The sequence below is a fragment of the Labeo rohita genome, chromosome 6, assembly GCF_022985175.1.
Source record: "Labeo rohita strain BAU-BD-2019 chromosome 6, IGBB_LRoh.1.0, whole genome shotgun sequence".
Lineage (NCBI taxonomy): Eukaryota > Metazoa > Chordata > Actinopteri > Cypriniformes > Cyprinidae > Labeo > Labeo rohita.
Window position 1 is genome coordinate 6,012,131 of NC_066874.1, and position 13,056 is coordinate 6,025,186.

At 33.1% G+C, this 13,056-nt stretch overlaps 1 protein-coding gene across 2 annotated transcripts in view; it reads left to right on the forward strand.

The window, feature by feature from the left end:
• erbb3a (erb-b2 receptor tyrosine kinase 3a) overlaps positions 1-12,499 on the forward strand; it is a 33,280-nt gene extending 20,781 nt beyond the window's left edge. For both annotated transcript variants that reach the window (XM_051112689.1, XM_051112690.1), the window contains exons 15-29: positions 1,671-1,764; positions 1,856-2,013; positions 3,405-3,458; positions 3,539-3,680; positions 3,764-3,883; positions 4,050-4,148; positions 5,880-6,065; positions 6,157-6,312; positions 6,434-6,509; positions 6,596-6,742; positions 7,511-7,608; positions 7,707-7,877; positions 8,520-8,588; positions 8,771-9,038; positions 10,816-12,499. In XM_051112689.1, the coding sequence (XP_050968646.1) occupies positions 1,671-1,764; positions 1,856-2,013; positions 3,405-3,458; positions 3,539-3,680; positions 3,764-3,883; positions 4,050-4,148; positions 5,880-6,065; positions 6,157-6,312; positions 6,434-6,509; positions 6,596-6,742; positions 7,511-7,608; positions 7,707-7,877; positions 8,520-8,588; positions 8,771-9,038; positions 10,816-11,657 (2,680 nt within the window). In that variant the 3' untranslated portion in view covers positions 11,658-12,499. The remainder of the gene's footprint in view (positions 1-1,670; positions 1,765-1,855; positions 2,014-3,404; positions 3,459-3,538; positions 3,681-3,763; positions 3,884-4,049; positions 4,149-5,879; positions 6,066-6,156; positions 6,313-6,433; positions 6,510-6,595; positions 6,743-7,510; positions 7,609-7,706; positions 7,878-8,519; positions 8,589-8,770; positions 9,039-10,815) is intronic.
• Positions 12,500-13,056: the final 557 nt, after the last annotated feature.

Consider the following 13,056-nt stretch of genomic DNA (forward strand, 5'->3'; position numbering starts at 1 on the left):
TTTCTTAGAAAATGACCGATCGTTTCGCTATATATAAGACACTTGTTCCTCGAATGGGATCATGTAGTGCCCTTTGAAGCTGCTTTGAAACTGCAGTTTGGACTTTCAACCTGTTGGCTCCCACTGAATCCACTATATGGAGAAAAATCCTGGAATGTTTTCCTCAAAAACTTCGACTGAAGAAAGAAAGACATGAACATCTTGGATGACATGGGCATGTTACTTTTAAAAAGTAATTAGTTATAGTTACTAGTTACTTCTCACAAATAGTAACGGAGTTAACTAATTACCAGGGAAAGTAACTATTGTGTTACTTTTTAAAAAAAATTTCAAATATGTCAAATAACTTGGATGTCCCCAGTATTAAATATGTTAAATGAATCAATTTTTAGTTTACTTACCAGACTAACATTACATATCTGATATGTGACCCTGGACCACAAAACCAGTCATAAGGGTCAATTTGTTGAAATTGAGATTTATACATCATCTGAAATCCGAACAAATAAGATTTCTGTTGATGTATGGTTTGTTTAAAATAGGTCAATATTTGGCTGAGATACAACTATTTGGAAATCAGGAATCTGAGTTCGCTCAAACTGATTTGCTAAAAATCAAAACAGGGACGATAATAGGTAAGCGCCAGCCAATGAGACCGCTGTTTGCGCATTATTTTCCGCCTACTACGATTGAAACCGGTAGTTCTTAAAAGCGGAAGAATTCCAAAGGAACTTTATTATTTTGACAGGAAAATACAGCAAAGAATAACGTTTACATGTATACATGGTATATAAGACTCTCTTGCTTCTTTCTTTGTGTGTTTGATTTAAAACGACGGCTAGTCATGTGCCTTCACGCTAGAGTTTATGGTTCGTCAAATACAAGTACACTGAGCACCCATTCAGATGAACTGATAAATAAAATTATGATAATGTTATAATAAATTATAGTAACGAGAAAAATAATGTTGTTTATTTATAACGCCGTTATTCCCATCACTGCATTGGGGTGAGTAAATTATCAGGACATTTTCATTCTGGAAGTGAACTATTCCTTTAACAAATTGAGTGAGCCAATGATTCAGTGACTTATTCATAAAGACAGTCACTTGCTTCATTTCTGAATGAATCAGCCATTTAAACGAATCGGTTGAATTAATGAATGATTCACTCACTAAGGCGAATTTAGTTTTATAGCGTGTCATTTAAAAAAAAATCATATTTCAGTATTCATTATTGTATAATACTTATTAAAAAAGATTAATATGTATTTATTATCATTACTTATTCAATGTTTCTTTCTTTTTGTAATGCCTGTAAAAAGCTTTTCACATCTAACACAATAATGGCTTAAGTGTAGTTATTATTTTGCCACATAATATAATTAATTAGATTGTAACTATTTGTCACCTTTTAATGCTGACTAAGAGACTACAGAAAACGTGACACTGAGCAATCTGGAATGAAAATTTCAGTGCCCTGTAATGAAATAGTCCTAAGAACTATAGAACTAGGCAGTGAACTTTAGGGAGTGAACTGAGACACACCCAGTGAGTGCTGCTGTTTTTAATGTGTGCTGTAACAACAAAGGAAACAACACACCGTGATTTAGTACTGCGAGAACTATAGGAGATTTTCAGACCTCTGAATGATCTCTTCTGCTCTCTACAGTGAAAAACGAGAGTTTGCCGGACCTAAAAGAGAGTGTTTGCTGTGTCACCAGGAGTGTGCGGTGCAGGACGGCAAACACACCTGCACAGGACCGGTAATCTACTGTTGTCTGATAGAATGTCTTTCACTGTTTGCACAGATTGTTTGATTTATTAAATAATCTCCCCGTCTCATTCTTCCTGCAGGGTGCTGATGAGTGCGTAGCATGTGCACATTTGCAGGACGGGCCATACTGTGTGTCCTCGTGTCCAGAGGGCGTTCAGGGGGAAAATGGACTTATCATTTATAAGTTCTCCAACAGCCAGCACAAATGCCAACCATGCCATGCCAACTGCACACTGGGGTGAGGAATGTCAAAAAGTGCAATACATTATATCAAGTAAAGAGTTAATATGCATAAAGTGCACATATTTTATTCACATTTTATTTTTTGGTTCGCAATTATTCGTAAGTTTTTACAAAAAATTCAGATTGCCAGGTGGGGAATAAAAAAAGAAGGAAAAAAATGGATTTAAAGTAAATTAGGAATATTAATTTTGAAATAGTATGAGATGTAGTGATCAGTTTATTTCTCACAAGCATAAATGTGCAGATTTACAAAATAAATGTTCAGAAGTTTGGGGATGACTAGATTTTACCAAGGGTACATTTATTTTACCAAAAAAGGAAAAACAGTAATATTTTGAAATATTGTTACAAACTGATTTCTATTGTAATATATTTATAAAATATATTTTAAATAAATTGTAAAAATGGTAAAAACAATATTTTGGAATATTGTTACAAACTGTTTTGTATTTTAATTTTCTTTTTTAATATATTTAAAAATATATTTTAAATAAATGGTAAAAACAGTAATAATTTGGAATATTATTACAAACTGATTTCTATTTAAATATATTTAAAAATGTATTTAAAGTATATATTTTTAAAAAAGGTAAAAACAGTAATATTTTGAAGTATTGTTACAAAGTGTTTTGTATTTTAATTTTCTATTTTAATATATTTAAAATATATATTTTAAATAAATGTTAATAAATGGTTAAAAAAAGTAATAATTTGGAATATTATTACAAACTGATTTCTTTTTTAATATATTTAAAAATATATATTTAAAATTAATTACATTTTTTTTAAATATGTTACAAACTAATTTCTATTTGAATACATTTATATATATATATATATATATATATATATATATATATTAAATAAATAAAAAAATGTAAAAATGGTCATATTTTGGAATATTGTTACAAACTAATTTCTATTTTAATATATTTAAAAATATATTTTAAAAAATTAAAAAAGGTAAAAATAGTAATATTTTGAAATATTGTTACAAACTAATTTCTATTTTAATATATTTAAAAATATATATTTTTTAAATTAAAAAAATGTAAAAACAGTAATATTTTTGAAAATTGTTACAAACTGATTTCTATTTTAATATATTTAAAAATATATTTTAAATATTAAAAAAAGGTAAAAACAGTAATATTTTGAAATATTGTTACAAACTAATTTCTGTTTTAATATATTTTAAAAAATTATAAAAACAATAATATTTTGGAATACTGTACAAACTGATTTCTATTTTAATATATGTAAAAAATGTTATGCAAAGCTAAGTTTATAATTTATAAATTTATTCTAATATGCTAATGTATGTGTAACTATTGAAATATTTTTGCAAATCAATTAAAGATGCATTTTGTATATTTTCTGTCTCAGATGTTTAGGTCCAGGTGAGAATGATTGTGTGGATTCATCCAGGTCAGATGCTGGGTAGGTGTCTCCCCCTGCTGGTGTGACGTACCGCCTGCAGCTCCCTGTCAGTATGTGTAATTGTGTATTTTGTATTTCAGGTTGCCTGTGACAGCAATAGTGCTAAGCGTTATATTCGGTGTGCTGGTCGCATTCTCAGTGTTTGTGCTGACCGTCCTGTATCGCAGAAGTGTCGCCATACGCAGAAAACGAGCCATGAGGAGATATCTGCAGAGTGGGGAGGTGTGTACAGATTCACATATGAAGCAACAAATGGAATCGTTGAAGTGTTGTGAATTTTTATACGGTTTCAAAATGTGTTTTAGAGTTTTGAACCACTGGAACCTGGAGAAAAAGGCGTGAAGGTTCATGCACGGATTCTGCGGGGGTCTGAACTACGAAAGATCAAACCTCTCGGCTCCGGAGTGTTCGGCACCGTGCACAAGGTACTTACACGCTCTGATGTCATTACATGAGCTCATCCCGAAACCTGACAATAGCTCATATCACTTACTGAAGCTTTTCCTCCAGGTGTTCTGCTAATACATGTTTTCTTTCTTCTTCTGACTATTACTCTGTTACTTTAACTGTATTTCATTTGTTTCTTCACAGGGAGTTTGGATACCAGAGGGAGACACTGTAAAGATTCCAGTGGCTATCAAGACTATTCAAGACCGTACAGGACGACAGACCTTTCAGGAAATTACAGATGTAAGAGACACACACACACACACACACACACACACGTTTGTTTTTGTGAATTGTGGGGACTTTCCATAGACTTCTATAGATTATATACTGACTAAACGATATTGTTTATCCCCTAACCCAACCCTAACCCTGAACCTAGCCCTCACATAAAACATGTTTGCATCGTTACATTTTCAGATAAACACCATTTACTGTTTTTAATAATTTTTTAACAATGTCAAAAATTTCACGTTTTACTATCCTTGTGGGGACATTTGGTCCCCACAATGTAGCAAAAACAAGTACACACACACACACACACACATATACACATATTGCCTATGTACACTACTAATATGCTACACTAATTAATTAATTAATTAGTTAATTAATATTATTATTAATTTTATATATGTATTTTATTTATTATATTATTTTATATAAATGTTACTTATTTATTTATTTTGTATAAAATGCACATATTTTTTATACACATTTAATTTACAGAGATTTACAGTAAATGAAGAACTTGACAAATATACATGCAATACTGTTTTAATTAATGCAGTTATTCTGAAAATATCAAAGGTGACAATAAAACATTTGTAGTGTTACAAAGATTTATATTTTAAATAAATTATGTTTATTGGAAAATTTTATTTAATTTAGAATATAAAAATGAAAATATTAATATTAATACAGAAATATTAAGCAGCACAACAGTTTTGATAATAATAATAATAATAATGTTTTTTGGGCAGAAAATCAGCATATGAGAATGATTTGTGAAGGATCATGTGACACTGAAGACTGGAGTAATGATGCTGAAAATTCAGCTTTGCATCACAGGAATAAATTATATTTGAAAGATATTTTAATAAGTTTTGATCAAATTAATGCAACCTTGGTGAGCAAATAGACTTTTCAAAAACTAAAAACTTGTTAAAAAAAAAAGTAATTTAATTTAATTAAATTTTTTTAGACTTTTAAAAGTTTTACATTAGAAACTAATGACTATTAATTTGTATTACTATGTCAGAATGTTAACCATTCATTTAAATTTAATTTGTAATTTGTGCCTTTTAAATTTAATCAGTAATAATATTTCACAATATTACTGTTTTTAATGTAGTTTTGAAGTTTTGATCAAATAAATGCAGCCTTGGTGAGCAAAAGAGACTTTTTTCAAAAACTAAAAATGTTTTATTGACCCCTTTTAAATTGTAGTCTATGGGTTGCCCTGTGGTAATAATGAACAGAATTGCTTTTAATTTAATTTTATTTCATTTCATTTCATCTCATTAATTGTTTAGATATTTCTAAGCTTTAAATTAGAAACTGATGACTATTCATTTGTATTACTGTGTCAGAATGTTAATCATTCATTAATACCTTTTAAATTTAATTTGTAATAATATTTCACAATATTACTGTTTGTACTGTAGTACTGATCAAATAAATGAAGACTTGGTGACTTTTGCAGACTTTTTCAAAAACCTAAAATTTGTACTGACCCCAAACTTTTAAATTGAATTGTACGGACTGTTCTGTGATAATAAATTACTGTTAATTTAATTTAATTTAATTTAATTTTTTTGTTCATAGTGACTTTTAGAGGTTTTAAATTAGAAACTGATGACTATTTATTTGTACTAATCTGTCGGAATTTTAACCATTCATCAGTATCTTTTACAAGACAACCACACAAAACATACAAAATGACATCCTCAGTAATTTCTTTCTGTCTTGCAGCATATGTTGGCTATGGGGAGTCTGGACCACGCGTATATAGTGCGGCTCTTAGGCATCTGTCCAGGGCCCAGTCTGCAGCTGGTCACTCAGCTCAGCCCGCAGGGCTCTTTGCTGGAACACATTCGGCAGCGCAGAGAAAGCCTCAACCCGCAGAGACTGCTCAACTGGTGTGTGCAGATTGCCAAGGTGAGAGAAAAACAAAGTGCGTTTCGAAGTATTCAGATCGTTCCAAGCCCACTTAAACAACTAAAATCTTTCCTCGCTTGCTCCCTCCAAGGGTATGTACTATCTAGAGGAGCAGCGAATGGTCCACAGGAACCTGGCTGCCCGCAATATTTTGCTCAAGAGCGACTTTATGGTTCAAATAGCCGATTACGGCATCGCTGATCTCCTCTACCCTGATGACAAGAAATACTTCTTCAATGAAATTAAGGTAAAGCACACGTCCAAGTCACACTGCCTATTAGAATGATTTCTGAAGGATCGTGTGACACTGAAGACTAAAGTGATGATGCTGAAAATTCAACTTTTTTCCTAATGTTTGTCCTTTCTAGACGCCGATTAAGTGGATGGCCCTCGAAAGCATCTTGTTCCGCAGATACACACATCAGAGTGATGTATGGAGCTATGGTGAGTCCATGTGTCACATGAGAAAATGGTACTGTAAAACTGCACATTGGAGCTGATGATTCAACAAAAGGTCACTCTATCTGTAGGTGTGACAGTGTGGGAAATGATGTCATATGGGGCGGAGCCTTACTCTGCTATGCGACCACAGGAAGTGCCTGATCTGTTAGAGAAAGGGGAACGCCTCTCTCAACCTCAGATCTGCACCATCGATGTCTACATGGTCATGGTCAAATGTGAGTCGAGTCTTCATATAACCCATAATGCAAAGTGGCAGTGATCTTGTGCTTTTGGACTTGAGCCCATCTCATTTATCATACAGATGTTAGCATGAAAGGTTTCTGAAAAGAATATAAATGAAAATTAGGGATGCACAATTTTTAAGCAGCATATTAAATATATATATATTTTCATTTCTGCAGTGTTTTAGTATTTAAAATTTTCATTTTATTTTTTAGTGTAAGTTCTAGTAATTTTACTTTTGTATGTACTTGTATTTCGATTTAGCTTTATTTTTTATTTTAGTTTTAGATTCCAGATTTTCAAACAGTTGTATCTCGGCCAAATATTGTCCTGTCCTAACAAACCAGTACACACAGTACACACACATATATTATGTACACACAAACTTTTATTTTGGATGTGATTAATTGTGATTAATCGATTTGACAGCATTAGTTTAAATATAGCTTAAAATGTAGTACTTAATTTTTATTTAATATTTACATTTTTTATTGCTTTTTTTTTTTCGGCTTTAGTTAACAATAACAAAATATGATTGTGCATGCTTTAAAAACACTATTAATATTTTAAAATGAACTATGTAGCAAATCTTGAATTAATGTCCATTTTTCATACCGCACATGACAAAATTCACTTGTAGCATTTAAAATTATTTATTTTAGGTTTTTTATGTATTTGACAAAATAATATACAATTTAATTATCTGCCATATATTGGTTATCGGCCATAACATTAAAATCATTCTCGGCCTATTTTAACAGGTTGGATGATTGATGAAAACGTTCGGCCTACTTTCAAGGAGCTAGCCAGTGAGTTCACCCGAATGGCCAGAGACCCCTCACGATACCTCGTCATCAAAGTAAGTCAAACTGACAGAGTACTTCATTCTTTACTTCACTGTATGTTGCATTACACAGTCAACTGAGTGACTGTTGTTGATTGATGTTCCACCACTAGGAGGAGTACAGAGCTCCTGACCCGGCCTCAGACGAGTCCTATCAGAGAGGAACTGAGATGGACATTCTAGGGGTGGCACTGGAGGAACAAGAAGATGAAGTCTTGGAAGATACAACAGACATGCCACGCTATATAACACCATCCAGAAGATTGCGTATAGATTCTCATCGGGTGCGTTTTCATTGATCATTATGAATATGTGATGGTTTGAAAGTAGACTAATGTACATTATTCACCACTCAAAAATATTTGGGGTTGGTTAGATTTTTGTAATATAATTGAAAGAAGCCACTCCTGTGCTTGCTTAGTCTGTGTGTATTTGATAAAAACCAATGTAAACAGTAATATTACGAAATATTATTATAATTTAAATTGACAGTTGTCTAATTTAATATATTTTAAAATGTCATTAATTCCTTTGGTCAAAGCTGAATTTTCAGCATCATTACTTCAGTCTTCAGTGTCACATGATCCTTCAGAAATCATTCTAATATGCTGATTTGCTACTCGAGAAAGAACATTTCTTAATAATATCAGTGCTAAACACCACGTGCCTCCTAATAATTTAGCGGAAACCCTCATAGTTATTTTTCAGGACTCAAATAGAAGGTTCAAAAGAACATAATTTATCTGAAATAGAACTATTTTGCAACAATATAAAAACCTTTACTCAATTTAATGCATCCTTACAGCATTAGAGTATTCATTTCTTTAAAAATCCATACCGATCCCAAAATTTTGAACAAGATTGCATATGTTTAGATGATTTGTGGGGGCTTTATGAATAATGTAATATCTTTTTAACACTTTCAGTCAAGTCTAACTCCATCCAATGTTGCTGGATATCTACCAATGACCCCTGGTCTGGAGAGCACAGTACAGGTGAGGTTTCATCATATCTAAAGCTCAATTTCATCGCATTACTTTAAGGCTAAAACCATCCACATAAAAAGTACATTTGATTTGTTATGAATGAATATTGGATAAGTAATGCACATATCTAAGAGCATATGGCTTAATATACAACTTACAATCAATATATTGTCCACCTCATTTTTCTGTAGGCGGGATGGGCGTCACGGTCTCGTCTCGACTCTGGATGCACTGTTTCTGAGAGTTCGGAGGGACGGGGAACTGCGGTGGAGCTGGAAATGAACGAGGACTTCCCGATGGTTGGCAGCATGAGGAGGGTCACACATCGTGAGGACAGCGCTTACATGTCACAGCGGGACAGCCTGTCAGGACCTCCGGAAACAGCCTCCACAGGGACTCAAGGAGAAGAGGACCAAAATGGATATGTGTTGCCTGGATTTGGTGAAAGTCCAGAGAAAGGTGAGGATAAGCAAATGAGATCAACGTGAAAAAATAATTATGAGATAATGTTTAAAATAAGACATAAATTTTACGTTGTGAGACATCACATTCTGAAATATAACAATTATGACATACACTACTGGTCAAAACAAACCAAAAAAACCCCTAAGATTTTAAAAATATTTTTGAGAGAAGTCTCTAATGCTCACCAAGGCTGCATTTATTTGATCAAAAATACAGTAAAAACAGTAATAATGTGAAATATTATTACAAATTAAATGTACTGATTTCTATTAAAATATCTTTTAAAATGTAATTTATTCCTTTGATGCAATGCTGAATTTTCAGCATCATTACGTCATACTTCAGTGTCACATGATTCTTCAGAAATCATTCTAATATGCTGATTTGCTGCTCAAGAAACATTCTTATTATTATCAATGTTAAAAGTGTTTTTTTTTTGGAAACCGATACTACCTTTCAAAAACATATTTTATATTTTTAATTTTTTTTATTTTTACATTACATTTTAAAATATATTAAAATATAAGACCAATTCTTCTAAATTGTAATAATATTTCACAATATTACAGTTTTTGCTGTAATATTAGCCTTTGTGAACGTAAGAGACTTCTTTCAAAAAACAATCTTTAAAAAAAGTTGCAAAAACACTACCAGTCAAAAGATTTTTAAAGAAGTCTCTTCTGCTCACCAAACCTGCATTTATTTGATCCAACATATAGCAAAAGCAGTAATATTCTAAAATATTTTATTATTTTTTAATAATTATTATTTAAAATAACTGCTTTCTATTTGAATATATTTTAAAAAGTAATTTATTCCTGTGATCAAAGCTGAATTTTCAGCATCACTACTCTTCAATTAGTCTTCAATGTCACATGATCCTTCAGAAATCATTTAATATTTAAAATTCATTAAATATTTATCCATATTAAAACAGTTGAGTAAATATTTTTTTCAGTATTCTTTGATGAACAAAAAGATTCAGCACATATCTGAAATTAAAATCTTTTGTAACATTTATGCACTGCCCTCCAAAAGTTTGGAAACTCCCAAGAAAAGTGAGTTTTTGGACAATATTGGCATGAATCCTTTTTAATTTGTGATAAGTTTGCACTGATAAGGGACAACAGGTAAGGTGATAGAAATTAATGCTTTTATTTAGCAAGGATGCTTTTAAATTGATCAAAAGTGATGGTAAAGACATTTATAATGTTACAAAGAATTTCTATTTCAGATAAATGGTGTTCTTCTGAACTTTCTATTCATCAAAGAAAGCTAAAAAAAAATTCTACTCAGCCATTTTCAACATAATAATATTAATAATAATCAATGCTTTTGATCAGCAAATCAGAATGTTAGTATTTAAAATATATTTAAATAGAAAATAGTTATTTTTAAAAAAAATATTTCAAAATTGCACTATTTGTTTGCACTTTTGACTGGTAGTGTACATTAAACTTGAAATTTCTACGAAATGAAGTTGCAATCGCAATTTTTAAAAATTAGTTTATTTGTCAGCACCAATAACCCAGTGGTTAATGTGTTGACATAAAGCGTGGCTGTGCTGCCGGCGACCCGAGTTCGATTCCCGTCTCGAGGTCCTTTGCCGAAACCGCCCCCCCTCTCCTTCACCCAATGCTTTCCTGTCTGCTCTAAACTGTCCTGTCAAATAAAGACAAAAAGCCCCATAAATATAACTTAACTTAACTTCTTTTATTGGCTTCCATAAATATAAGTACTCATGTTAATGCATCTCTTGTATTTTCTTTAGAAACTCTTCTGTTCACATCGTCACGTGGCAAACGTTCCCAACGGAGACTCTCAAGAGGTCACTCTGGCGACTTTTTGGAGGCGCACAGTGTTGCAGGTGAAGAATACGAGTATATGAACAACCAGACCCTCTCTCTCGGGCATATACCAGGGCAGGTTAAAGACTACAATCAGCGACCGCCACGCAACCGCAGCGCCTCCTTCAACCCTGCCGGCTTGTACAGCAATCACAAATCTCAAGGGTCCAGCAGACCCAGTAAGAGATCGTCAATCGAGGGCTCGGAGAGTAGCGGAGGTCTCTCCCAGTCCTCGACTGACCAAAGAAGCCACAGCGACGGCGATTTCCTATCTAGTGAAGCAGAATACACAGATGGCGATCTGGATCTCCAGGAGGTTCAGTACGAGTACATGGACATCCGTGGCGGTGCAGGACCACCAGCCAACATGGTACTCAAGCTTCACCTCCCAAGACCAGTTTCCCATCCTCCACTCAGAAGCTCGCCAGAAGACGACGAAGACGAATACGTGGAGGAAGACTACCAGTACACTAACCGTCAGCCTCGGCTGAGGAATTCGCTCAGGGTTCAGGGGTTAATGGGAGGGGAAGGAGAAGTGTATGAATATGAGGATATGGACTCACTGGCTGCTGGAGGAGCGTCGGCAGCTGAATACCAGAATCTGGAAGGAGAAGATGAGGAGAGTGTTGCGCTGACAGACCCACCCAGGAGCCCGGGGCCGGGAGAGTATTTAAAAGCGCAAGCAGGGATGGAACATAAAGCTTTCGATAACCCTGACTATTGGCACAGCAGGTCGTTTCATAAAGCCAATGCTGTGCGCACGTAGATGTGGAGAAAGGTTTGAAGGAACTTGAAGCAAACGAACAAATGCAAGTTGAACTGTCTTCAGTGAACAATGTTCAGGATATTATTCGACAATGCACTTCTTACTAGTATAAATCTGTAGAAAAACTGATGCAGTCTTGACTAAATAAATGTATTTTGATGCTAAATGTATTTTTGATGTAAAAATTGTGGCATTATGGTTAAAATACATTTAAACAAGAGCAGCTTTGTTCTTTTTTTAATATGGTGGAGGTACGAGAATTACCAGATTCATGAGCTACACATTGAATGCACTGATATTTACATCTGGATATGTATATGTAAGTGTGTGGATACTTAAAATGTTCTGTTCATGCCAAGTTTGTTGTACTCATCAAGAGAAGCCATAAGTTTGCTGTTTGTGCATTTGAGAGTGAGTGTTCATCTTAAATATGTTATTTAGTGTGTTCATGAAGTACCCAATTCAGTCAGCAGCTGTCCTACCACTGTGCAGATTGCACTCAAATTATTTTACAGTTTAAGTGTAATTTTCAAAATATACCTAATCTGAGGTATTTACGTTTTGGAATTTATAAAATTATAATGTCAGTTGAAAAGCATATTGATTGAATTTGGGTAAACTCGTTTTTCTTTGAGGTGTTTGTTGTGCATGCCTTCTGAACAAATCATAATGAAGTACTTGTATTATGTTTCATGTGAAATGGCCAGTAAACAAGCTTTTATAACAAAACTATAGTTTTGTACACACATATCAAACTAAAGTATTTTCTCAACTTTGTAACAGTTTGAAATGATTTTTTTATTTGATTTTATCTTACACTTTCAATAAAATGTTTCTATATAAACCTGAACTAACTCTCATACTCTCTCTTAAACCCTGTTTTCTTCTGCTTTTTGTGTTTTCCTAAAATGTAGTAGTGTCTTGAGAGGTAAATATCCACCTTATCTTTTCTGTAAGAGTTTGGTTTGGTCTTACCATATTATTTTAATGTATTATCTTAATTATGTACACACTGGTTTGTAGTGCAAACAATTTTACTGTTTACTGCACGTTATTATTTTCGTTATTTAGCAGCTAATGAACTGGAAGTCTCGCCCATAGGCTTATTTCTGCATTGAAGAATAAGGTGGATAAATAAGAACACTTCCCATGAAGATCAAGATTTATCATCTGTGTGTGATCGTCTCGTATGATTGTAGGTGGGGACTGAGGAACCTCTTAGTAGGTAAGTAACGAATTCATCTGACCTCATTTTCAGAGATGCCACAAGTATGATGTATGACTACAAATAATTTACAATAGAACAAAACATATTCTGGCAGCTACAAGCCTGGTTTATGATTTATTGCATATTATAACAGATTTCTTATCAGTTGAACAGAAAATCAAAAGTCCTGTG